This window comes from Salmo salar, chromosome ssa10, assembly GCF_905237065.1.
Source record: "Salmo salar chromosome ssa10, Ssal_v3.1, whole genome shotgun sequence".
Lineage (NCBI taxonomy): Eukaryota > Metazoa > Chordata > Actinopteri > Salmoniformes > Salmonidae > Salmo > Salmo salar.
Genome location: NC_059451.1, coordinates 9513825 through 9541177, shown reverse-complemented (window position 1 = coordinate 9541177; position 27353 = coordinate 9513825). Strand labels below are relative to the sequence as shown.

Sequence of the window (27353 nt, the reverse complement as noted above, 5' to 3'; positions counted from 1 at the left end):
CAATGACCCAAAACACACGGCCAAGGCAACAAAGGAGTGGCTCAAGAAGAAGCAAATTAAGGTCCTGGAGTGGCCTAGCCAGTCTCCAGACCTTAATCCCATAGAAAATCTGTGGAGGGAGCTGAAGGTTCGAGATGCCAAACGTCAGCCTTGAAACCTTAATGACTTGGAGAAGATCTGCAAAGAGGAGTGGGACAAAATCCCTCCTGAGATGTGTGCAAACCTGGTGGCCAACTACAAGAAACGTCTGACCTCTATGATTGTCAACAAGGGTTTTGCCACCAAGTACTAAGTCATGTTTTGCAGAGGGGTCAAATACTTATTTCCCTCATTAAAAAGCAAATAATTTCATAACATTTTTGACATGCATTTTTCTGGATATTTTTGTTGTTATTCTGTCTCTCACTGTTCAAATAAACCTACCATTAAAATTATAGACTGATCATTTCTTTGTAAGTGGGCAAACGTACGAAATCAGCAGGGGATCAAATACTTTTTTCCTTCACTGTATTAATTTTCACAAAGTTTGCCCGCTTCAGTGTCTTTAGATATTTTTGTCAGATGTTACTATGGAATACTGAAGTATAATTACAAGCATTTCATAAGTGTCATAGGCTTTTATTGACAATTATATGAAGTTGATGCAAAGAGTCGATATTTGCAGTGTTGACTCTTCTTTTTCAAGACCTCTGCAATCCGCCCTGGCATGCTGTCAATTAACTTCTGGGCCAAATCCTGACTGATGACAGCCCGTTCTTGCATAATCAATGCTTGGTGTTTGTCAGAATTTGTGGGTTTTGTTTGTCCCACCTGCCTCTTGAGGATTGACCACAAGTTCTCAATGGGATTAAGGTCTGGGGAGTTTCCTGGCCATGGACCCAAAATATTGATGTTTTGTTCTCCGAGCCACTTAGTTATCACTTTTGCCTTATGGCAAGGTGCTCCATCATGCTGAAAAAGGCATTGTTCATCACTAAACTGTTCCTGGATGGTTGGGAAAAGTTGCTCTCGGAGGATGTGTTGGTACCGTTCTTTATTCATGGCTGTGTTCTTAGGCAAAATTGTGAGTGAGCCTCCTCCCTTGGTTGAGAAGCAACTAAACACATGAATGGTCTCAGGATGCTTTATTGTTGGCATGACACAGGACTGATGGTAGCGCTCACCTTGTCTTCTCCGGACAAGCTTTTTTCCGGATGCCCCAAACCATCGGAAAGGGGATTCATCAAAGAAAATGACTTTACCCCAGTCCTCAGCAGTCCAATCCCTGTACCTTTTGCAGAATATCAGTCTGTCCCTGATGTTTTTCCTGGAGAGAAGTGGCTTCTTTGCTGCCCTTCTTGACACCAGGCCATCCTCCAAAAGTCTTCGCCTCACTGTGCGTGCAGATGCCCTCACACCTGCCTGCTGCCCTTCCTGAGCAAGCTGTGTACTGGTGGTGCCCCATCCCGCAGCTGAATCAACTTTAGGAGACGGTCCTGGCACTTGCTGGACTTTCTTGGGCGCCCTGATGCCTTCTTCACAACAATTGAACCGCTCTCCTTGAAGTTCTTGATGATCCGATAAATGGTTGATTTAGGTGCAATCTTACTGGCAGCAATATCCTTGCCTGTGAAGCCCTTTTTGTGCAAAGCAATGATGATGGCACGTGTTGCCTTGCAGGTAACCATGGATGACAGAGGAAGAACAATGATTCCAAGCACCACCCTCCTTTTGAAGTTTCCAGTCTGTTATTCGAACTCAGTCAGCATGACAGAGTGATCTCCAGCCTTGTCCACTCACACCTGTGTTAATGAGAGAATCACTGACATGATGTCAGCTGGTCCTTTTGTGGCAGGGCTGAAATGCAGTGGAAATGTTTTTGGGGGATTCAGTTAATTTGCATGGCAAAGAGGGACTTTGCAATTAATTGCAATTCATCTGATCACTCTTCATAACTTTCTGGGGTATATGCAAATTGCCATCATACAAACTGAGGCAGCAGACTTTGTGAAAATTAATATTTGTGTCATTCTCAACTTTTGGCCACAACTGTAGAGTGGATCCCCTGTAACCTGATCCTTCAGATCATCACAGGAGAGTTCTGACACCTCCAATTACCACAATGACAATGTAACTGTTCACATCCCTGACATTGCTTTCCCAGACATTGTGTGTGCACTGTGCATGTTTCAGCCATTGGAGTCAGTGGAGTAGTAGACAATACCGGGCCACTGTGGAAGTCCATTGATTGCCAAAATTCACCAATTGCATAGGAAAGACGTAATCATAAAGGCTCAACCTGAAAAATATATCATTTTCTGATAATAAATTAATAGCCTATGGCCACGATTCTGACCCGAGGTAAGCGCGAGTAAATGGACCATAGTTCCATTTTTATGCACTTTTCTCCTTATGCGCATTCTGACCTTGAACTTAAGCATGAACATAGCATTCTATTCACCCGCTATTTGTTTGGGATGGAAATCAAAAAAAATGAAGGTGTGGCAGAGGTATGTCTAGAGATGAGATGTATTCTGACCTTGACTTAATTCCCTCATAATTCCACCACCTTTACGAGTGAGGAAACCATGAATGATAAAGATGGTGCTGATGAACATGGCTGACGTTTCACATTCATTATTTTTCCTTTAACGAATCTGACGAGAAGGATATCCTGCTTTCACTGGAACTGACCCAGATCCATGCTTTTTGCGTGAAAAGACGCAGGAAAAGCGGCCGCAGATCGGGCAGCCTTATGAGAATCCTTAGGCAAGCAAGTAAACTCCCACAGCAATCCATTCTTCTTGCTAACGTGCAATCATTGGAAAATAAAATGTATGACCTATGATTAAGATTATCCTACCAACGGGACATTAAAAACTGTAACATCTTATGTTTCACCGAGACATGGCTGAACGACAATACGGACAATATAGAGCTAGCGGGATTTTCCATGCACCGGCAGAACAGAGACGCTACCTCTGGTAAGACGAGGGGTGGGGGTGTGTGTCTATTTGTCGGTAACAGCTGATGTCTAACATTAAAGAAGTCTCGAGGTATTGCTCGCCTGTGGTAGAGTACCTTATGATAAGTTGTAGACCACACTATCTAGAGAGTTCTCATCTATATTATTCGTAGCTGTCTATTTACCACCACAGAACGAAGCTGGCACTAAGACCGCTCTCAACCAACTCTATAAGGCCATAAGCAAAGAAGAAAATGCTCACCAGAATTGGCACTCCTAGTGGCCGGGGACTTTAATGCAGGCAAACAATCAGTTTTACCAAATGTTTACCAGCATGTCACATGTGCAACCAGAGAAAAATACATTCTAGACAACCTTTACTCCACACACAGTGATGCATACAAGTCTAGGACCAAAAGGCACCTCAACAGCTTCTACCCCCAAGCCATAACACTGCTGAAAAATTAATTAAATCGCCACTTAAATCGCCAAATTAATTAAATCGCCCCCCCCCACCCCTTTGATACACTGCTGCTACTCGCTGTGCATTGGAAAGATGTGCGTAAGAAAGGCCTAATTTCCTAAATCGGAATCAACCCCAAAGGTATAGACAGTGCACAGATCATTTCTAAAGACCCTAGGTAAAAGAAGGGTTGATATTAGTTATTGCAGTATATCGCCATAGCAAGCAAAATATAATTATTTCGGACCTTTTTTCACAAATCATAATCATATAATTAATACAATCCTCATCAATACTGAGGTAGCAGGAGATAATCACTGACCGTGGTTTCTGTCGACTGATTATCTAGGGAAACAATTGATATGACAATTGAGACACACAACACACTTGAGGCCATGCTTCATTTTATTCAATGCAAAAGAGAAACAAAACAAACCTACAATGTTCAGCAATATGTTGAATGACACCACACGGTCTGATAAACAAAATGGAAGCAATGCTTCATCAGGAGGATGGACAGACTAATTTACGGCAACACTGTACAATGTCCACTCATTTATAAATAAATAGCCATTAATCTTGGCCTTAAACGGCCTAATAAGACGACTGTAACAGTAGTCCCATAGCAATATCATTTTCTACAAAATTCCAGAGACACATAACTTCTCTTTTGGTAATTCTATAAATATACCCCAATGAAAACCAAACACCAATGTTTTAACCGTATAGGGTGTGGGGAGTACTGTATGTTTGTGATATCTTCATCCCTTAATCCCCAACCTACACAAGTTGTTGCTCGACGAGGCTACTTTAATAGACAAAAGGAAAGTGTTGACGCTGGTGGGAGACAGTAAGAAGCCTCTACCCGTATTGGAGTGACAAACTTTGCCACATTCTGCCTTCAGTCAGCTATTAGAGGGGGGGAAAAAATCTTTGCTTTACCGAACATCAGTCTGGTCTCCATGTGTGCAGTAGATGTGGGGTCTCTAAAAACGTACTCATACCAAAGTACTTTATCTTACCAAATGAGTGTGGCATCTACCACAACATGTGATACATAATTGTCTTGAAATACTTAAATGCAAATTAAATACATCTGTATTTTTCTATAACTGAATAATAAAAGAATACACAAGCTGTGTGTTAATCTCACTGTCAAGCAGTATCCTATAAACAAACTTATGACAAGGAATTTGACATTGAGAATTTAAAAAATGATACAATTCTGAAAAGATTTTAGACTGAACTAAAACAGAATCAACAATAATGACTGTTTATGGTATAATACATGTAATGGTACCTAACTAGGGCTGTAGTCCATTTTCATAGTCCAAAATCTAAATCACAATCCTTAATAACATTAAATTATTCTATATCATGGGTTTATATCCATAGTTAAACTTAGCATTTTCAAATGGCCTAAATCATTACAGACAGACGTAACAGACATTTGACCAAATCTGGTCCATTTTGTGACAATTGAAAAGGAGGTAACGTAAACGCATGTTTATTTTTAGTTCACAAACCTGCTGTGAACACACAGCATTAAGAAAGTACAGTGTGGTTTAAGATGCTTTCTTTAAAACACATTTTCCAAAAGGCGGGATAAGCTGGAAAAAAAACACTTGGCCTAGTCGTGCAATGTATTGGGTGGCTAACACTAGCTGTATGCTTGTTGGTATTCTGCTCTTATTTTTTGGCCCTCAATGTTGTGTATAGCTTATGCAGACTTATCAGCTTGCATTTGAACCTAAAACATGGAAAAAGCGTTGTCACCTCAGCATACAGCATACAAAAGTCTCTGAGCTGATTGCACTGACATACAAAAACAAAACAAGCGTAAGGCCACACATGTTAACAGATAAGCAAAATTCTGTCTATACAGATGAGTAACATTCAGTGCTTCAGTGTGCCAAATAAAACATATGGCATTCATATCTTTTCTTTTTTGTCTCTCTTTTGGCATATACAAAACCACATACACACACTTGCTGTAATAAAATGACTAAAATCAGACAATCTCTTGTACTAAACACATCAGTGATATCCATTTACAACTCTTAACTAAATAGTGTTTTACATTCCAGTTGTGCATATCTTTAACTGAGTCCCCATGTCCAGTTTGGAATTTTAAAGGAAAATGAACAGGAATGACAAGATAACAAAACAACAAAAACAGAAGTATGCATTCATCTAACTGACATTGCAGGTGCTGAATCCTCATGGATATGTACAGTGAAGTGCAAATTGAATGTGGACTGTTCCATTTGAAGGGAAATGGTGGGGGTGGCTGGGAGTGTACGGCAAGTTCTATTAGGGCTTGGCAGGTACCACTTTCTTCGGGGTGGCTGGTTTCTTGGTTTGCCACAGGTGGCCGTGGATCGTGATGGCGTCCACGCTCGCAGACATGGTCTTGGCGGGGATCTGGCTGAACTGCTTCCTGTCTGAATTGTACTTGTAGAGACCCTCGATCATCTTGCGGGTGATGCGATTGGGCCCAATACCGGTCAGCTTGGTGGCCTCGTCCGTCTCAGGGCAGTACGTGTACAGAGAACGGAATTGGCAACCCCCATCCCGGAACAACACCAGGAAGTTGTTGGCCTCGGATTTCTCCATTTCCTGCAAAAAGGGAGCAAAGAAATGGTCATTGTCCTCATACAGCATAGTAGAAGACAACAGACATGTCTAGCGGTTAAGAGGGTTGTTCTAGTAAACGAAAGGTCGCTGGTTCAAATCCCCAAGCCAATTAGGTGAAAAATCTTGTCCATGTGCAGTTGAGCAAAGCACTAAACCCTAATTGCTCCTGTAAGTTGCTCTGGATAAGAGCATCTGCTAAATGACTCAATTGTAAAAAATGTAATGATAATAGCATGGTGACCAGCTCTTGCATAAAAATTAGATCCACTATGAACATATTCCTAGTATAGTGGCAGTGTTGGCAACACTAGCTGCAGTAACCCATGGGGAGGGAGGTCACACTCGGACATTCAGAGAGGAGGGATATTATTGTGGCCCTGGTGGCACAAAATAATCAAAGGTCAACTGCACAGAGATGCTTGGGAAAATGGTCACCAGCGTGTGGGTGTTTCAGGGGAAGGGGAAGGGCGTGTATCTGATCTCCATCACCTAGGACTTGACAATGGTTAATCAAATCTCCCCATTTTTGCTAAATTTTGCATGCATTCTCAAACAGCTGCAACTGTATAGTATTCGTAAATCAAGTCCTTTCTTGAGTTAGGCTCTGGGATGGAACAACTGTTGTTTGTGGGGGAAAGGGGTTTTTGTGTGTGTGTGTGTGTGTGTGTGTGTGTGTGTGTGTGTGTGTGTGTGTGTGTGTGTGTGTGTGTGTGTGTGTGTGTGTGTGTGTGTGTGTGTGTGTGTGTGTGTGTGTGTGTGTGTGTGTGTGTGTGTGTGTGCGCAGTATGTATCCCACAACTGTTGCTAGGGTGTAAAGATGTTTGGGACAATATAGGATGAATCACAATAATTGTTTGCTAAAATAACATTTGATTCCCAAAAATGAAATTTTTGTAATGGCCATCCTGGTTAGAGGTAACAATCCTTTGCATGAACTGCCTATATTATTTGTTAATTATGGAAATTAAGATAAGTAGGATTTTTAATATACAGTACCAGTCAAAAGTTTGGACACACCTACTCATTCCAGGGTTTTTCTTTATTTTTTACTATTTTCTACATTGTAGAATAATAGTGAAGACATCAAAACTATGAAATAACACATATGGAATCATGTAGTAACCAAAAAAGTGTTAAACAAATCAAAATATATTTTATATTTGAGATTCTTCAAAGTAGACACCCTTTGCCTTGATGACAGCTTTGCAAACTCTTGGCATTCTCTCAACCAGCTTCATGAGGTAGTCACCTGGAATGCATTTCAATTAACAGGTGTGCCTTGTTAAAAGTTCATTTGTGGCAAGAACAGCTCAAATAAGCAAAGAGAAATGACAGTCCATCATTACTTTAAGACATGAAGGTCAGTCAATCCAGAACATTTCAAGAGCTTTGAAAGATTCTTCAAGCGCAGTTGCAAAAACCATCAAGCACTATGATGAAACTGGCTCTCATGAGGACCGCCACAGGAAAGGAAGACCCAGAGTTACCTCTGCTGTAAAGGATACATTCATTAGAGTTACCAACCTCAAAAATTGCAGCCAAAATAAATGCTTCACAGAGTTCAAGTATCAGACACATCTCAAAATCAACTGTTCAGAAGAGACTGCGTCAATCAGGCCTTCATGGTCAAATTTCTGCAAAGAAACCACTACTAAAGGACACCAATAAAAGGAAGTGACTTACATGGGCCAAGAAACACGAGCAATGGACAATAGACCGGTGGAAATCTGTCCAAATATGAGATTTTTGGTTCTAACTGCCGTGTCTTAGTGAGACGCAGAGTAGGTGAACTGATTATCTCCGCGTGTGTGGTTCCCACCGTGAAGCATGGAGGAGGAGGTGTGATGGTGTGGGGGTGCTTTGCTGGTGACACTGTCTGTGATTTATTTAGAATTCAAGGCACACTTAACTAGCATGGCTACCACAGCATTTTGCAGCAGAACGCCATCCCATCTGGTTTGCGCTTAGGGGGATTATCATTTGTTTTTCAACAGGACAATGACCTAACACATCTCCAGGCTGTGTAAGGGCTATTTGACCAAGAAGGAGAGTGATGGAGTGCTGCATCAAATGACCTGGCCTCCACAATCACCCAACCTCAACCCAAATGGGATGAGTTGGACCACAGAGTGAAGGAAAATCCAACAAGTGCTCAGCATATGTGGGAACTCCTTGCAGACTGTTGGAAATGCATTCCAGGTGAAACTGGTTGAGAGAATACCAAGAGTGTGCAAAGCTGTCATCAAGGAAAGGTGTGGCTACTTTGAAGAATCTATATATAAAATATATTTTGATTTGTTTAACACTTTTATGGTTACTACATGATACCATATGTGTTATAAAATAGTTTTGATGTCCACTATTATTCTATAATGTAGAAAATAGTAAAAATAAAGAAAACCCCTTGAATGAGTAGGTGTGTCCAAACCTTTGACTGGTACTCAGTGGTGTAAAGTGATTTTTTGGGGTATCTGTACTTTACTTTACTATTTATATTTTACTTTTACTCCACTACATTCCTAAAGAAAATAATGTCGTTTTTACTCCATACATTTCAACTGACACCCAAAAGTACTCATTACATTTTGAATGCTTAACAGGACTGGAAATTGATCCAATTCATGCACTTATCAAGAGAACATCCCTGGTCATCCCTACTGCCCCTGACTATCCATAAAATTAAAAAATCAAGACAATGGTGCCGTCTGGTTTGCCTAATATAAGGATTTTTAAATGATTTATACTTTTACTTTTGATACTTAAGTATATTTTTAAATTTACATTTACTTTTGATCCTTAAGTATATTTAAAATGAAATACTTTTAGAATTTTACTCAAGTAGTATTTTACTGGGTGACTTTCACTTTTACTTGTCATTTTCTATTACGGTATCTTTACTTTTACTCAAGTATGGCAATTGGGTACTTTTTCCACCACTGCTGGTACTGTATATAAATATATTTACAAAAAAATATATGGGGGATTGGAAATGATGCAGACAATTACATTAATGGAAGCTACAATCTATGAGCTATATTAAAGCTGATCTACACCCTAAAAAATAAAACGTAAACACATTCCTAGTAAACATCATAATGAAATTAATATAATGTTAAGAAATTATTCATCTGAGATGTTATTTCATTGTATTGAAGAGCTACCAACACTGTGGAAATAGAATGACTAGATTGTAGAGAACACATTACCTCTAGAATCTTGTTCTTCTGGCCTTCGTTGACCTTGCCTGCCATGCAGCAGTGGGCCAGTGCGTTCTGGATGATATGCTTGTTCGATTTGGCACTTGGCTCCTTGTACAATTTGGGTCCTGTGCACACAAGGGGAAGATTATCAGTCGTCATAGCAACCATTCTATCTGGGGCCTCTGACTTGTCCCAGCAGTTTGTTAATAAATAATTTATAGGCATTATCTTAACATTACTCATCATGGAATCTTAAGACCAAGGGCCCTGTACGCTATCATCATCTCGCTCCTCTGTTTTGTTTGTCTCAAGTCAAAAACATAATAATTAATGCTGACCAATCATGGCATTAGATTCAACATGTTACCCAACCAATGTGCAGTGACAAAAACATCAACTGAAGCTGTTAGTGGTATTTCCAACTTTGAAAAGGTATCTTTGTAAAATGCAGCCCCTGGTGGAAACTAGGCAAATTGCAACAGCCTGAACTAAAACAACTCTTCCCCCACCATAAAGCAGCAATATGTAACATTTTTGGGAGACCGACCAAATTCACATAGAAATGTGAGTTATAGATCTGCCATTCTCATTGAAAGCAAGTCTAAGAAGCGGTAGATCTGTTCAATGTGCGGTAGTTCTATGGTTTCCGTTCTTACTTTCAGTTTTGTACACCAGCTTCAAACAGCTGAAAATACAACATTTTTGGTTTGGTCTACAAACTATATTTGCTTGTTTTGTCACAAACTGAAATTAGAGGAACTATTAGAATTTTAGCAACCAGGAAATGGCAGACCAATTTCTGCATAATGCATTTTTAAGTTTAGCATTACATCGTTTTACTTTTGGTTTAGCACACCAGTTTCAAACAGCTGACAATACAATATGTTTGCTTATTGAAAATATATTTCACATCGGTTTAGATGGTACAATGATTCTCTACACTGCCTGTTTTTCCAAACATAAACTGAAATTAGGCGAACATTATAGAATTTTAGCAACCAGGTAATGGCAGGGCAATTTCAGGGGGTCTATACTTGCGAACATCAGAAAAGGTTTAAGTTTAAAATGCGCTTCAGCCAATTTAAAATCGTCGACGTAATTGCATGTGATAAAACACTACGTGTTAGCTTTTCCCATTAGATAACCTGGCACATTTATCCCTATGCTAACCTGACCAGCTGGCCGTTACTTGTTCATAAAATCAAAGACGGTCAAAGATCATACCTCCAAGAAATGCGAACCATTACAAATACTGTAACGGGAGATCTTAGGGGTATGATCTTTGACATTATTCACAATTCATTCAGGATTATCCGTAATCATGGTAGCATCCACATTAATTTAGAAGTGTTTCGAAACATATTCTAATCTTATTTACAATAAAGGTGACTCTAAAATGACACAATACATGATTTACCATACTGAATAGCATACTAATGGTCACAAAATAATCTGTAACACAACCAAAACTAATTGCAAATGCATCCAACAAGTTTGGAGAGTCAAAACGTAGTCATTGTGTGATAGGAATATGGGACAAAATACTAAACTTTTGACAACCTTATTTATAAGAATCTTTAGGGGTGTCAATAATTTTGACGCTTTCCTTTTACCATTCATTGTCTTTCAAAAGAGATATTGAATTGTGTTTGGTTGTCAATGCAACCAAGAGCGTTATGCACCCATTATTTTAGAGGCAACATGAAGTACGTGTGGATGGATGGGGGGTGGTCCGGAGGTGGGCTGATGTTGGAGAATTTAGAAGTTTTCAAACACCTTTTCCTTGCAATCTAGAGCCATAATATTATGGTTAAAAAAATGACAAATCTGAGGGGGAACATGCCCTTTCCCCCCCTTATGGGCATGATGCCTCTGAACGTAATCAAATATCAACAGAGAATTGGACTAAATGTAGACAAACTGGAATTAAAGCCAGAGTAAGTCTGTGGCACAGATGGAACTATACAAGCAGAAGATACATCTCCTTCAAATGTTGCTATTTGGTTGCGGTGACAACAAAACACATTTCAATATCACTAGATTAATGAATAGGACCTAAATCAGATATCTTAAAAGCATGAAGTACACTCAGTTAGCAAAGCCAATCATGAAGAATTATAATACAGCTAATACAAATGATCCAATAATGTGCCACTGGTGTGTGTAATGAGTTGATCACCCACCGGTGTACTCTGTGTTAGATTTAACAGACGAGGTGGTGGAACCGTTCTCCCAATCGTCCTCCCCATTCCGGCTCCCAGATCGACAAGGGGACAGAAAACCATCTGCAGAATCAGGCCTGACACACACACACACACACACACACACACACACACACACACGAGAGAGAGACACACACAGAGACACCAACACAAGCACTTAGGTCACCTCTCTCCGCAGGTATTGCCTTTTCAAAGGTCAGCTTTGTTACCAGATATAGAATGATGTAAGGACTTCTCGCTTGCCATGGAAAAACTAAACAAGCTATTTGTGTGCACAGTACAAACAGTGTGTACCCAAGTAATTTGAACATCGCTAACAGGGATTGGCTTTGGCTACTACGGTTCTTTGCTTATCAAAACCTTAAGTTCAAGCTCTCTAAAGGGCTTTTCAATCAACTGAACCAAACCAAGCTGTACTGAGCTGAGCTGGCCTGATTACCCATCCACCATAGTTGCTGCAACCATACTGAAAAGGACAATGTGTAAACAAAATATCTGAGCCAGCACAGTTTGGTTCGGGTCGGAACAATAGCGTGAAAAGGCTATATCTTTACTCTCATACAAGCATGGGCAGCAGTGAAGCAATGTGATGCAATCAAGTGTTCTTGAGGGAGATACTACAAGCGCCTAAATCACAAAGCATCTTATCTAGATACACTTAGCATAGGGAAGAGGTTAAGAGGCAGTAGGAATATAGGCAGTGACAATGTGACATAGGGAAAACAGAACAATGCTGTTTATTGTTCTGTGTAGTGCATTGCGGAAAAATGCATTTACGCAGGGGTTGATGGTGAGATCTCTGTCACATTGAAGGATGTTGGTGGGACCATGAAGCATCACATGGGTCGTGTTCATTAGACACCAAATGGACAAAAATGGACTAAAACAGGAGGGACTACCTGGACTTGTCCAATAAGAAACACATATTTTAGTTTTCTGTTACAAAAGGTTTTCCTTTGCGTGTCCTAATGAACAGGACCCTTGACTTGGTATTGGCCCCAGTGTCTTAAGACTTCCCATAAGGACTCACATTCTTATGCTACAGAAGCTGGCACAGTGAGGTGGATTCAGGGTTAAACTACTACACAGGAACTAACCTTCTCCTTCTCAGTTTAGGAGAGCTCAGAAAGAAGCACAGGCTGCCAGAATGTAAGCTAGCACTTCTGACAGTTCCAAAACATTAGTGGTCAAAGAGAGTAGGTAGGAAAAAAAGAGTGTAGAGAATACAGAAACGTTAGGTTAAAAGCCGTTGGCTAGAGAGAGGGTTGAAAAGCAGGTCAGAAGTGATACTCAAGTTCAATGAAACAGAGTATGAATAAACATTTTGGGACATTTTTCTAACTTTAACTTAGGTAGAATTTTCACTTGTCCCATTGACATCAATGCATGACTAAGTGAAAATGAAACTTAAGTCAAAGTTAAGATTCACCCCTTAAAGTAGAATAAATGCTAAGAGGAAATTCAACTAGGCAGAAATGTGTTTCATATACTGTTAATAGAAAGGAATCTCACCTTGGTGTTCTCTTCTCAGAGTGCACACTGTCGCTGTCTCCCAGGTTGAGCGAGGCCAGAGACAAGCTGGAGACTGAAAAAACACGAGGTCGTGAATCTGGATGTGAAACATGTTTTGCACAAGATGGGACAACACCGTTACACCACGATCACAACACAGTCCGTCCACAGTATTTTGTGCCCACCTTGTCACAGCTATCTGCAGCATCATTTGATGGTTGCAAACACACACACACACATCTCTGTATGGCTCCTTAAATTTGGCAGGATTTTGATTTTGAGTTCACTTTTGTAGTCAAAGAATGACGATGGATGCCATGGAAACCATACAGAGTCCCACATAGCATAATGAGATGTCCTTGCCAGATTACCAGAGATCGATTCAAGCTACACATTAGATTACAAGATCAAATTGGTTGAATTGGTTTGGCAAAGCAGTTTAAAAAAAATCAAGCAGGGTTAACTACTGAATTGAAATTGAGTTGCTTTCATAATGAAGCAATTTCTTAATAGTACTAGTTGGCATGCAAATCTCAACCAGAACTAGTACACTCTCTAGTCTACCATAAGAACCCACATTGAGCTGCAGAGAAACAGTGTTTAATCGCAGATGGCACAAAGCTAGCTGTGGCGCCAGATGGGCGGCACTTGGGCAGACACGCCACACCAACACGACACCGACGGTGACCCCTGAGAGAGGCTGTCTCCGTGGTTACCTGCCGCCCTGGCCGGGGTTCTGGGGGAGTCCATGCTGTCCCGGTGGATGGACTTGGGCCGGGCTCTCCTCTGTTTGGAGCCGGCCAGCCGCGGCTTCATCACCGTGTCCATGTCCTCCATGAGCTTGAGCTGCTTCCTCCTCATGTACTCCTGCTTGATGAACTCCCGGCGGGCTTTCTCCTCCTCCTTCCTCAAGTGCTCCTCCTCTGCTTTCACTCTGAATGGAGACATAGTAGATGATGACCAAGAATGAAGAACATGTACAACTATGACCGGGACACAAGCATACATAGACAATGGTATGCCATTGATCAAAGTATTTCAATATTGATTGATGCACATGACCAGACAATCAGTAGTAATGTACTTTGATCAATTGCATTAGCATTTCATGCTTCTACACCTGCATTGCTTGCTGTTTGGGGTTTTAGGCTGGGTTTCTGTACAGCACTTTGTGACATCAGCTGATGTAAGAAGGGCTTTATAAATACATTTGATTGATTGATTGATGTACTTTGACAAATACAATTTGATTGACTAACTTCAAACAACATGATACTATGTGTGAGAGGAGTGTCTGTGCTCAAGTGGGAGTGTCTGTATGTGGGTGTGAGTATGTGCATGCTTGTGCATGATTGTAGTGGAAGGGAATACAGACCGTGCCTCCTCCTTCTTCTGCTCTTGCTCTGCCTCCTGCAGCAGCTTCTTCTGCTGCGTCTCCTTCTCCCTCCTCAGCCTCTTCTCCACGAGAGCAGCCCTCTTCTGAGCCATGTTGTTCTCCCCCTTACCGTCATCCTGGGGACAGGTACACATAAACAGTCAGTGGTGTTCTTTCATAACCAGTGATGTACAGTTACAGGAACCCTCAGGACTTCCCTGGTTAATGTGAGATGCTATTTCTTCTGGTACATTTAAAGGGGCAGCTGCACAGACCAAGATTATACTTACCACTCAGGAGTTGAAAGCAGTTTTAGTGGAGACTTTTCGCTGAACATGCTAGCACTTTCAATGGAGACTATTAATTGAACATGCTTTTTAGTCTAAGAGTAGGCCACCCTAGGCAGCGGCCCCTTGCTGGGTGTATTTCCTAAGTAATTACAACTAAACTGGGAGTGATGCTCTCTCTAATAGCAATACCCCTCTACTGACGACTATTTCTAACTATGGCACACAAGATCCAAAACCATGTGCAAAATCTGATCATTTGATCTGAATGCTGAAAATTGCATGTGAACCTCATCACAACTATCCTACAACTAGCTCAACATCTCTACGAACCCACTTCTCAGCAGCTGCATTTGAATAATTCACAAGCTCCAGTTTCCTGACCTAGATAAAGGCACAGACAACGGTAGCTAGCTAGATACCCTCCCCACAACAGGAAAGACCAAGTTGTCCTCGACTTGACCTATTTAAAAAATCATTCATCATCTCATATTATAAACAGAGTATTTCCTTCCAAAAAACAAAGATGGCCGCCAACAGAACCAAAGCAAATTTGCTTTGTCGTAGAACTGGGGCACAGGCTTTTTCAATTACATAAGACAATAGTCATTGTTGGCAGCCAAATATCCAGAATCTGCCATTTACACACTAATGAAATGACTAAAACAACACACTAATGTAACAGCTATTGTTTTGGTGATTATTCCCAAACATAAAAAGGTCCCGAACAGTCAAAAAAGAGCTCTCTTGGAACAACTTACCCCGGGTTAAGCCGCCTTAAAATGTCTGTACTGAATGAAATATTACCACTACCATGTATATTTTTATTTCCCAAACATAATTCAACATAATCACAATACCTTTTTTTTCTTCGATCACAGGCTTAAAATGGCCCAGAAACAAATACCTTTTTTTCTAAAACTTGTCAACTTGTTGTTCTGAGAAATGAAGGCTACTCCATGTGAGAAATTGCCAAGAAGCTGAAGATCTCGTACAACGCTGTGTGCTACTCCCTTTACAGAACAGCGCAAACTGGCTCTAACCAGAATAGAAAGTGGAGTGGGAGGCCCGGTGCACAACTGAGCAAGAGAACAAGAATAGACTGACAATTTTCAGAAGAAAGTTATTTGTTTCTGGCCATTTTGAGCCTGTAATCGAACCCACAAATGCTGATGCTGCAGATACTCAACTAGTCTAAAGACAGCCAGTTTTATTGCTTCATTAATCAGAACAACAGTTCTCAGCTGTGCGAATATAATTGCAAAAGGGTTTTCTAATGATCAATTAGCCTTTTAAAATTATAAACTTGGATTAGCTAACACAATGTGCCATTGGAACACAGGAGTGATGGTTGCTGATAATGGGCCTCTGTACGCCTATGTAGATATTCCATAAAAAATCTGTCGTTTCCAGCTACAATAATAATTTACAACATTAACAATGTCTACCCTGTATTTATTATCAATTTGATGTTATTTTAATGGACAACATTTTTGCTTTTCTTTCAAAAACAAGGACATTTCTAAGTGACCCCAAACTTTTGAACAGTAGTGTAGGTATTTTCAAAGAACCATCAGTCAAGGTGAGCTCCCCGCCTACTCAGCCTAATAGCTCCCCACCCACTGATACTGTCTTTTCAGACTTCCTGGTAGTTTGACATTTGAGAAAAAGTACTTTTTCTAAAATATTGAGCATTTATATATCGGGAAGAAATATTATGGGTGATGTTTTAGTCATTCAAAGGCTATTTTACATGGGAATCAGAATGATTGTTCGGGACCTTTAAATTGTGTTAGAGGCTGTAAAGAACGTTTTCCTCTGGGGATACTCTTGAGCCAAAAGGGTTCTCTTAAATGGACAGAAATATTGTGTCAAAATTAGCTCACAACTATTAGCAAATAAACTTCTCTCATGTATCTTTAACTTCCTACCTTAAAGAAAAAGCCACAGGACATTTTCTCGTCATCGCCATAGGTCCCCTCCATATCTCCACTCTCCTCCATGCCTTCTCCCTCAAGAGGTTTGAGCACATACAGAGGCACCTCAATCAGGTTGCTTCTTGCCCCGCCAAAGAGGTCTGAGATAAGGGGGGTCTCGGTGGGGGTGACCGTAAAGGTCTCTTTCACTGGCTGGGCCAGCACTTCAGATACAGTCGACACTATTATGGGTTTGAGCTCATCCATTTTCACCTGCTTCTTCTCCTCTACTTCCATCTCCTCATGTTCCTCCGCTTCATCCTTCTTGGCAATCTCTCGGGTCCCTTCTTGTCTTTTCTGGTTGTCTTTGGCTGGGGAGGAGGGAGAAGAGGCACTACCTGCCTCTGTCTCTGGGGATAGCAGGGGTTCAGTGTCCCTGTCCCTATCCTTGTCCTCTGTCTCTGTGGTTTGACCGGCGGGTTTCTCCCCCATGTAGGCAAAGGCCATGGGCTGGAATGGGGAGAACCGGCGCAGGCGGGGGAGGCTGTCCACAGACTGGGGTGCTGTCAGGCAGCGGTTATAGGGGGCCAGCTTGAGCTCGCTGGGGCGCGGCGTGCGGGGGTTCCGTGAGTGAAAGGAGGCCGACTTCCTCTTGATGCTCGTGGGCGAGCGGTGGGCGGAGCGGGGTGAGTCAGCCGGGGAGGGTGAGCCGGAGGAGCGGGTGGAGGCGCGGGCGTATTTCTGTGGCGAGGTCTGGGGAGGGGGGATGACCCAGGCCTGTTGTTGCTTTTGTTCTCTCATGGCCATGATGACCTCCTGTTGTTGGGCCAGGCGCTGCATCTCTGTCTGCAGGAAGCCCAGTGAGTGGTTCAGCTTCTCGATGGAGCGTGTGTATTCAGCTAGATCCACCTCACCGTGTCCTTGACCTCCGGCGGGACCTTGACCTCCCTCTTCTCCTCCTCCTCCTCCTCCTCCTCCTCCGGAGGAGGATTTCAGCCAGCGGGCCCCAGAGGGTCCCTGCCCCTGCTCAGCCCCGTCGGGCGTGTCCGCTTTGCTCCTCCCTGTTTTCCTCTCATCTTCCATTGTCGTCTTCCCCCCTTCCTCCTGTCCTCCTACCCCTGAGGCGCCATCACCCTTCCTCTTGACCACGTCCAGGAAGATGGAGCGGCCCATCCTCTGGCGGTGGCGAGTGAATGCGGCCTCCACCTTCTTCTTCTGTGCCTCAATTGCTTTTCGCTTCTCCTCCAGGCGCATGCGCAGCTCCACCATCTCCGTCGCCATGGCCTGGGCCGGGTCGCTAGGGGGAGGGGCCTGGGCTGGCCCAGTTGGAGTGTCTTGGGTGAGAGGCGCGATCTGTTGATGCACGGGGCTGTGTTCCGGAGTGGGTGCCCAGGAGACGGACAGTGGGAGGCCCAGTTCTGAGCCCTCGGGGGTGGTCTTGAGGGAGCTGCCGCCCCCGCTGCTGCTGCTTCTTCCCCCCGATTCGGGGACACTGAGCTTCCGGAACTTCTGCTCGGCAAAGCTGGTCATCTTGGTGCCGGAGCTGGTGGAGGGAGATTTGGCGTAGCCGGAGCTGCTGGGGCAGGGGCTTGGCGTGTCCATTTCCAGCTCCATGCTCAGAGCTTCCCTCAGCGATGAGTCCTCGTCCAGGGTCTCGGCGATGTCCTCGGTCCTCACGTGGATTCCCGTGTCCACCTCCGTAGTGTCTGTGGTGCTCAACGAGTCCAGGTCCCTCTTCTCCGGTCGAGCATTAGAGTCCAGGCCGACTTCACCACCTCCTCTGCCCTGGTTTGGACTGTGCAGGAAGAACCCATTTTTGATGCCCTCTGTCAGAGGGCGCTGTGGGGCCTGCCTACCGGTGTTGTGGATTATCTGAAGGGCTTCCTCCATGCTGGGGGTGGCGATGCCATTTCCGTGCCTGTCCAGGTTTGAACCCCCGTTGGGGAACCTCAGTGGGCCTCCAGGGGGTTCAGGCCTGCCAGGCTGTCTTGGCAGATCGGGCCCTGCCAGGTTGTCCAGGCGGCCCTCCTCCTCGATGCTCGTTCCCTGCCCGCTGATGGGCTGGAAGGACAGGTTCCTCTTCATGCCCCAGGGCATCTGTTGAACCTTGAAGCCCTCTGTGCTGGCAGAGCGGGTCATGCTATGACCGGGGGGAGTGGATGTCTGGGCGGTGTCCTCTTTGTCAAAAGGGATGTCGAAGGATACACCGTAAGGCCCAGACCTGGCAAAAACAAACAGTCAGTCAATCAGTCAAATGCTATTAGAATTGCACTTTTTTGTTAGCAATACGTTATGACAATCATGTACCAAACAATAATTGTATTTTGTCTGTTAAAAGTCATTAATTGACTTGCTCCATGATACTAACCTTTTCTCCTTGGGCCAAGTTCCTACACAGCCATCCACAAAGGACATTGAGGTTGATCTCTTTATTTCACCTGGATGAGAATAACCATCTCATATTAGATCCATCAATTTTTATTATATTTGAATCTGTTTAATGATCAATTGGTAGAAGCCAAAACTTCTAGTGATCTAGTTACCTGAGTTCCTAGGTTGTGGTTGGAGAGGCAGGCTAGAGGGGTGAAAGAAATATAAAATAATATTGTTAATCATGAACACCTACAAAAGTGAAAACATACTGGTTTCCAGATGACCAAGACATTATCACCTCTGTTGAGAGATTGTGGAATGGGGTCTTTTTTAAGCTTGGCACCATAGCTTGAGCGCTTTATATACAGTATGCGCCCGCCCCAGACTACTTAATACATTCCAGATGGGTTTGCTTAACCTCTGATCAGTATCCCCTGCAGATAGCCATGATGTGGCGCACAATTGGCCCAGCGTCGTCCGGTTTAGGGGCGGGTTTTGCCGGCCGGGATACCTTGTCCCATCGCACTAGTGACTCCTGTGGCGGGCCGGGCGCATGCACGCTGACTTCTTTCGTCAGTTCTACAATGTTTCCTCCGACACATTGGTGCGGCTGACTTCCACGTTAAGTGAGCAGTGTGTCAAGAAGCAGTGCGGAGGACACATGGCTCTCGACTTTCGCCTCTCCCGACTCCGTATGGGAGTTGCAGCGATTGGACAAGACTGTAACTACCAATTGGGGAGAAAATGGATTACATTTACAAAAATAATAGTAAAAAAAATGTTTTATAGAGACCCGTTCCAACTAGTCTTGTTCCATATAGACCTAGTCGGATCCAGACCCGGTCCGATTCGAGTGAGGGAAGAAGCAGAAAAGTCAATTTTTAAGCTTGCTGATAAAGTGCGAGGGAGAGGAGGTAGAGAGAGGTGACGACACAGCCAATCCTGTTTAGAAACATAATTCTATTCTTATTTAAAATAAAAAGTATTTTCCATTGGGCACAAAATCATCTGAAACACAATCAAAACCAACAGCAAATGCATCCAACAAATTTGTAGAGTCACAAGCTTGATGTAGTCATTGCATGTATGAAACTGGAACAAAATAGTACATTTTTACTACATTAATACACATAAGTGAATTTGTCCAAATACTTTTGCTTCCCTAAAATATATATGTGTGCATACATTTTCGTATGGGTGCCCCCAGTGTGAATCGTACATGACGTACCAACTTAGCCAAACAGGACCATAAATTAATAACAAATAGTACCTGGGTCGTTCTGGGCTGGGTGGTCTCTCCATGAAGCTCGTTTTGGTGACATTGGAGATGGGAACAGAGGGCATATTCCTCAACGATGTGAGGGCTGGCTCTAAAAACCAAACACAAACACATTACTTTCATTAAATGCCCAATACAGGTGTTTTTATATCAATATCAAATAATTTCTGGGTAACAATTAAGTACCTTACTGTAGTAGATTTCCAATAAAATGGGCAAAATCTGCTTTTCAGCAACAACGACAAAAAATATTTTGCTAGGACTGTCTGGGAGTGGTCTGAGTGGGGAAGGGAAAACTGAAAACTAGCTGTTATTGGCAGAGAGGTTTGGAAATCTCTTTGTTATTGGTCTATTAACTTATTTACTGCATGGTGATGTCACCATATAAAGCCAAAACTCTCGCCCATGCAAACCTGCTGATTAGAAGGTCCAGTGTAGATTGTATTTTCAACCATCAACTATCAGGAAATAACACTGATAAAATTGTTTCACACTTTTACAGTAATAGTTTCATCAGCTGTTGTAGAATATGATATAAAACAGAGGGAAACAATATATTTTGACTGTACTGGGCTTTTAAAACCATTAAATAGAACAGGAATTATTTAAATCTGGATGTCTGACGTTTGCAAAAATACAAAACAGTTCTGAAGTACAAAAAACTGCTTTCCTTCAGTGTCCAGAACTCTTGGTTGTACAAAGGAGGGCTTCACCACTTCAAACCACCAGAACAGCTCGGCCATGAACACAAGGTAGTTATTCTGGAAAAGACAAAAACAGACAGGATGTGGTGGTAAAACTGAGGTTAATAGAAACAGTACTGCAACGTAAACATTGCACACCAGGCAAAAGACTACTGCAACATGAACTCTTGTAGAAAAACGTAACAGTTCAAAACTGTCAAATGCAGTATACCTGAGCTTCCACAAGATGTCTCTGTTAATTTCAAAAAGACAAACTGTCATGCACATCATATCTGTCATGCACATCATAAATACTTAGTTGAGATCAGTCAGTTAAATACATTGACATATTCTTGATGAAAACCTTCATAGACCAAAGAGAACCCAACTGGCTAGAGTAAAGAGTGAGCTAATTTAGTCACTTCGCTTACCTTGTTGATACAGTGTTTCCCCCATCAATTTAATAACCCTCAAAACAGAGGAGCTGTTTCACATTTCCCAAGGCGTCACAATATTTTACAGTACACAGCCAGATCCCTTTAGTTAATATATCATTTACATAATGGTATGTGGTACTGTTGGTACTTGAATGTGCCTGTGCGTGAAAAGAAAACCATTAGCCTAGTTTCTGCTCCTCTCGAGATGGGCACAGAACCAATGAATACGGTTGACCCACAAGGACCTGTTAGGCCAGATCACCTGTACACAAAGAGGGGAAAGCCTTTTTTCCTTTCCCTTGCTATCCTTATCGGATTGATACACCATTGCAACTCACGCCCTGGTCAGAAACCAGGTCAAAAAGAACAGGAAGGAAAATATATTCAAAGAGCTGCTGTCAAAAATATTGATTCATGACACTTACGAATTATGATGAAAGTCCCAGAAATGGCATATGATATATGCCTAGTACACGTTTAGATGGGAAAATAAACGATGGCCACATTCTCATGACCAATCATGGTGTGTTATTGTTATTCCTTTGTTACCATCCTCATCCACTGACAGTTAGCCCAAAGTCATGTTCATTAGCCAAGAAAACACACTGCAATAGGAAGGGACTACCTTGACTTGTCCAGTAAGAAATGCTCATTTCCATTTTCAGTTGCAAAATGTTTTGCTACGGTTTGCCCTGATGAACATCACCCAGGGTTCCCCAAGGAGGCTGGCACACACACGTGTTCCGATATGACCTTGAGTATCTGCGGTGTTCATCAGGTCAGCAAAACTATAGTTTTGGCAAGTCGGTTAAGACATCTACTTTGTGCATGACACAAGTCATTTTTCCAACAATAGTTTACAGACAAATTATTTCACTTATAATTCACTGGATCACAATTCCAGTGGGTCAGAAGTTTACATACACTAATTTGACTGTGCCTTTAAACAGCTTGGAAAATTCCAGAAAATTATGTCATGGCTTTATGATAGGCTAATTGACATCATTTGAGTCAATTGGAGGTGTACCTGTGGATGTATTTCAAGGCCTACCTTCAAACTCAGCGCCTCTTTGCTTGACATCATGGGAAAATCAGAAGAAATCAGCCAAGACCTCAGAAAAACAATTGGAGACCTCCACAAGTCTGGTTCATCCTTGGGAACAATTTCCAAACACCTGAAGGTACCACGTTCATCTGTACAAACAATAGTACACAAGTATAAACACCATGGGACCACGCAGCCGTCATACCGCTCAGGAAGGAGACGCGTTCTGTCTCCTAGAGATGAACGTACTTTGGTGCCAAAAGTGCAAATCAATCCCACAACAACAGCAATGGACCTTGTGAAGATGCTGGAGGAAACAGGTACAAAAGTATCTATATCCACAGTAAAACGAGTCCTATATCGACATAACCTGAAAGGCCGCTCAGCAAGGAAGAAGCCACTGCTCCAAAAACCGCCATAAAAAAGCCAGACTACGGTTTGCAACTGCACATGGGGACAAATATTGTACTTTTTGGAGAAATGTCCTCTGGTCTGATGAAACAAAAATAGAACTGTTTGGCCATAATGACCATCGTTATGTTTGGAGGAAAAAGGGGGAGGCTTGCAAGCCGAAGAACACCATCCCAACCGTGAAGCACGGGGGTGGCAGCATCATGTTGTGGGGGTGCTTTGCTGCAGGAGGGACTGGTGCACTTCACAAAATAGATGGCATCATGAGGTAGGACAATTATGTGGATATATTTAAGCAACATCTCAAGACATCAGTCAGGAAGTTAAAGCTTGGTCGCAAATGGGTCTTCCAAATGGACAATGACCCCAAGCATACTTCCAAAGTTGTGGCAAAATAGCTTAAGGACAACAAAGTCAAGGTATTGGAGTGGCCATCACAAAGCCCTCACAAAGACCTCAACCCTATAGAAAATTTGTGGGCAGATGCTACCAAATAATAGTGTATGTAAACTTCTGACCCACTGGGAATGTGATGAAAGAAATACAAGCTGAAATAAATCATTCTCTCTACTATTATTCTGACATTTCACATTCCCAAAATAAAGTGGTGATCCTAACTGACCTAAAACAGGGAATTTTTACTAGGATTAAATGTCAGGAATTGTGAAATACTGAGTTTAAATGTATTTGGCTAAGGTGTATGTAAACTTCCGACTTCAAATGTATGTGTGTGAGTCTGCGCGTGTGTGTGTGCAAGAGTGTGTTAGTGTGTGTGTGAGAGATTCACCTCTTCAGCAATATTTACCCTCAGCCGTTTAACAGTATGTAAAGACAGCAGAAGCAGCTAACTAGAGGTGACTCCCCAAAGTGACTACACTGCATTTAAAATAATTGGTACCGTGAGCAGTTTTTGGTCATGCAGAGCATAGCTCCCCGAGTTAGCAGGTGTCCATATCAGACCACAGCCAATCCTATTGTTACAAAGCCAATCATCTCTGCAATCCAAATGAACAGTGACGCAAAACCAGAGCACGGGAATCATCTTTGCTCATATTCCAGGGTGTTATGTCATAACAGACATAACATTTTCATGTTTTTATCTGTCATGACAGATTATACAGTAGCCAAAACACTGACAAACAACCATCCAGCCAGAACACTGATAAACACAATTATCCAATGTCAAACTCTGTAGCAACTGAACTACAGTAAATTATCATAATAACTATGACCAATAAAATGTAAACCAAGTTCAATTATTCAAAACAACACATAGCTACATCTCAACAGAATCTCCACCACAGCAATCTTTAATCCTATAACTCCAACAATATAACATACAGTATAGCAAACAATCACAATAACCATTTTTATAGCCTGGTTGCAAATCTGGTAATGTTGTTTTTCCAACTCCTGTCTCACCAACACCAGATTGCAAGACAGCACAAACAGATCTGGTACCAGGCTACATTTTCTATTGCAGTGAGCTACAGTAGCCTACCTCCACTAGGTCTATTCAGCTGCAGCATGAGTGGGGTCCTCCCAGTCCCAGTCTGATAGAGAAACGATAGATAAAAGAGAAAGAGAAATGGTCTCCCCTAGCCCAGATAGCAAAAGCTTGTCCTCTCCCTCCATATGTCTGTCTACCTGCTTCCTCTCACATTAGATCGTGAGCGTTATCTCTCCTAACACCACCGCCAGTCAAACATCCATTCTGTTCTGCCCCTGATTTTCTACTGATCTCCAACTCACACCACCGCAACCCTGTCGCCTGATATTACCTCGCCCAGTTGCCAGATTTTGCTGTCACTTACTGTTCTCTGGCGGGTTGCCAGGTTTGGAGATTGCAGCGTGTCACTCCATGTCTGAGATGAGAGCTCATTGGTGCTGACTGCAAACAAATCTGACGCTAAAGCATTGGGATGGATAATCTGTTTAGTAGGGACCACACTGGCAACCCCACCCCTCTCAGTGGGTGCCCACTGACAGACAAAACTACCATGGGCTATGATGTCATGAATCACTTTACATTAGCCAAGGGGCTGATTAGACCAGAGACCTGTGCGTCTGAGGCCATATTCATAGTCTCAGGTCCCCCATGTCCATAATCTCTCTCTCTCTCTCTCTCTCTCTCTCTCTCTCTCTCTCTCTCTCTCTCTCTCTCTCTCTCTCTCTCTCTCTCTCTCTCTCTCTCTCTCAAGAGGTTTGGGCTGAGTGTGGATGATTTTGTGGTCAAGCTGCACAGAAATAGCAACTAGAAGCTCAAACTCCCAAGAAGAGGTTCAAATGAAGTGCACAGAGACTATCTATAATATATATGGCTTTTGTCAGTGGCTAGTATACAGGTTGTTGTGAAATATAATTATGAGCAACTTGACTGGAACACTCATGGGTCCACTCAATATGGCGGCCGGTCCACCTATCACAGAACATTGACTTGAATGGGAATGTAGTTCTAATAATTATATTTCTATTGTGGCTAGCATAAACTCAATGTCAGTGTCATGATAGATGCAGTAGGATTTTTTGCCTCTTCAGCCCCAGGGCTCTGTTTTACCTGACCCATAGCCTGAACCATCTCCTTTCTAAGCCTTCTGTGAAGTGACTTATTCAGGATCTGCCAGTGTGTCTGGGGTTGCTTAAAGGACCATGTCAGACACAGCTGATTCCAACTCACTACTATTCACCCCCCTTGTGAACTGTGTGCTTTAAAAGCTACTAGCAACACTTCTCCACTTAAAGGACCAGCACAACTGACAACTGGGTAGACTCCAATACTCAACACCCAGACAGAGCCAGTGGTACACTGTTGTTTGCAGCACTCAAGGCACACAAACACACACACAAACTCAGCCCCAACTCACCCTTTCTCCATTATGACACTTCTCTGCCACAAAAAAGCAATACATACCATTTTTAACCGTTCATCAGTTTTCAGTACAGTACTTGTGAGACCATACTGTACAAGAATAGAGAACATGGGGAATGCAGATCTGTTTGTTTCCCACCAGTTTCTACGACTCTCCTAAAACATTGGCAACAACACACGTGACCAACACCCACTATTCACAGCCTGGGAGCCAACACAAAGACACAAGCCAAGTGTTATGTGTCCATCCTTCCTGCACATAGATACAATACGTACCGATATAATAGTTTCCAGTGAAAAATGGAGAGCGAGAAGAGCGAGAGAGAGAGAACGAGAGAGCGAGGAGCGTAGAAGAGAGAGATGAGAGAAAGGTATATAATGAGAGGAAAGAAGGAGAGAGGAGAGAGGAAAAAGAGAAATGGGGAAGGCAATACAGACAAAAGAGAGAGGGACAGACAAAACAGAGACACATCTAGCACAAACAAACCAGATCTGTGGTTTGTGAGGACAGAGAGTTCACAGGATCTATTTCAGACAGATCCCATTTTCCACCAGGCTTTCTCCAGCTGTATTACATAATATGAATATACACGAATCACCAACTCTGCCAATGCTGCAGACACTGTAGCTGCCAAGCCTTATGCCTAGTTTTACCCATTGTCCTTAGCTCTTTGGACTATCTTCCTTCCAAATGTATTATTTTCTTTGCAGAATCTCCTGAAACTTTTGCTGCCCTTTAAAAATCAACAATTCCAACCGAGTTGGCTGAACTCTGTGTGCAGTAATACCTTTTTCACACTACTGAGCTGAGCCAAGCCATGCTGCGCTGTACTGCGCTGGCGTGGTTACACATACAGCCTAGTTGCTGGAACGGTGCGGGAAAAGGACCATGTGAAAACAAAATATCCCCAGCCAACACTGTACGTTATAGACACAATAGTGTGAAAAGGATATACATTTGTACCTCAGAGATTCTTTCAAAACACACTTAAAAGCCATAAATTTGCCTTGTGGACTTACTTTGACTGAAGAGGAGGCGTAGACCATGTCCTCCAGACTGAAGTGGCAGCAGCGGTTGAGGTGCTGCTGACAGAACTCCTGCACCAGCTGCAGGTTGTACAGGCTGTCCACCAGTGACATGCTCTCCTTAAGGCAGATATCTGACAGGGACAGGCCACAAGGACACATCATTGGCTACGTTTGTTAAAGGGGGTCTGAGAGACAAGTGATGCACAAATCTCTTGGAAGTGAATCAGAAAGTGAATATCCGTTAGGAGTAGGGCTGCTGGAGGTATCTGTAAGGTATTTGTCCCTTCTTTGTATGGGATTGACCAATCAGGGATGAGGATACTAGATGTTTTCCAGAAGGTACTCAAGCCATTTTGATGCGAAAACAGAATCTTATGGAGTGCCTTTAAATCAATCATCACTCTGAATTTGGGGTACTGAGCCTTGTGTGTGTGTCCATATCAGATCCCATCCACTTCATTAGTGGGTTGATGGTTGATGAGATTAAGGGTGAGTTGAGACTTGATTTTCATCACTAATGGATGGCTCACTCACACCTCCTGGGACATGAAAGGCTAGCCAGGGGAGAGCCCTTAACACCTTCAGACTAAGTGATTGAATAAGTCAGACAGCTATAGGCCTCTCAATAAGGTAATGTGTTGATAGGGAACCACAGACACACACACCACACA

At 42.6% G+C, this 27353-nt stretch overlaps 1 protein-coding gene across 7 annotated transcripts in view; it reads right to left on the bottom strand.

Moving 5' to 3' along the window:
• Positions 1-3794: 3794 nt before the first annotated feature.
• The window catches only part of camsap2a (calmodulin regulated spectrin-associated protein family, member 2a), an 87034-nt gene continuing 63475 nt past the window's right edge, over positions 3795-27353 (bottom strand). For 2 of the 7 annotated variants that reach the window (XM_014215758.2, XM_014215760.2), the window contains 13 exons: positions 26674-26813; positions 20879-20969; positions 20200-20299; positions 19100-19131; positions 18925-18994; positions 16572-18777; positions 14354-14490; positions 13695-13912; positions 12979-13075; positions 12564-12629; positions 11428-11543; positions 9251-9369; positions 3795-6026 (listed from right to left, as the gene is read on the bottom strand). In XM_014215758.2, coding sequence (XP_014071233.2) covers positions 5721-6026; positions 9251-9369; positions 11428-11543; positions 12564-12629; positions 12979-13075; positions 13695-13912; positions 14354-14490; positions 16572-18777; positions 18925-18994; positions 19100-19131; positions 20200-20299; positions 20879-20969; positions 26674-26813 — 3698 coding nt within the window. In that variant the 3' untranslated portion in view covers positions 3795-5720. The remainder of the gene's footprint in view (positions 6027-9250; positions 9370-11427; positions 11544-12563; positions 12630-12978; positions 13076-13694; positions 13913-14353; positions 14491-16571; positions 18778-18924; positions 18995-19099; positions 19132-20199; positions 20300-20878; positions 20970-26673; positions 26814-27353) is intronic. The other 5 variants (XM_014215761.2, XM_014215763.2, XM_014215762.2 and 2 more) reach the window with 3 other exon arrangements.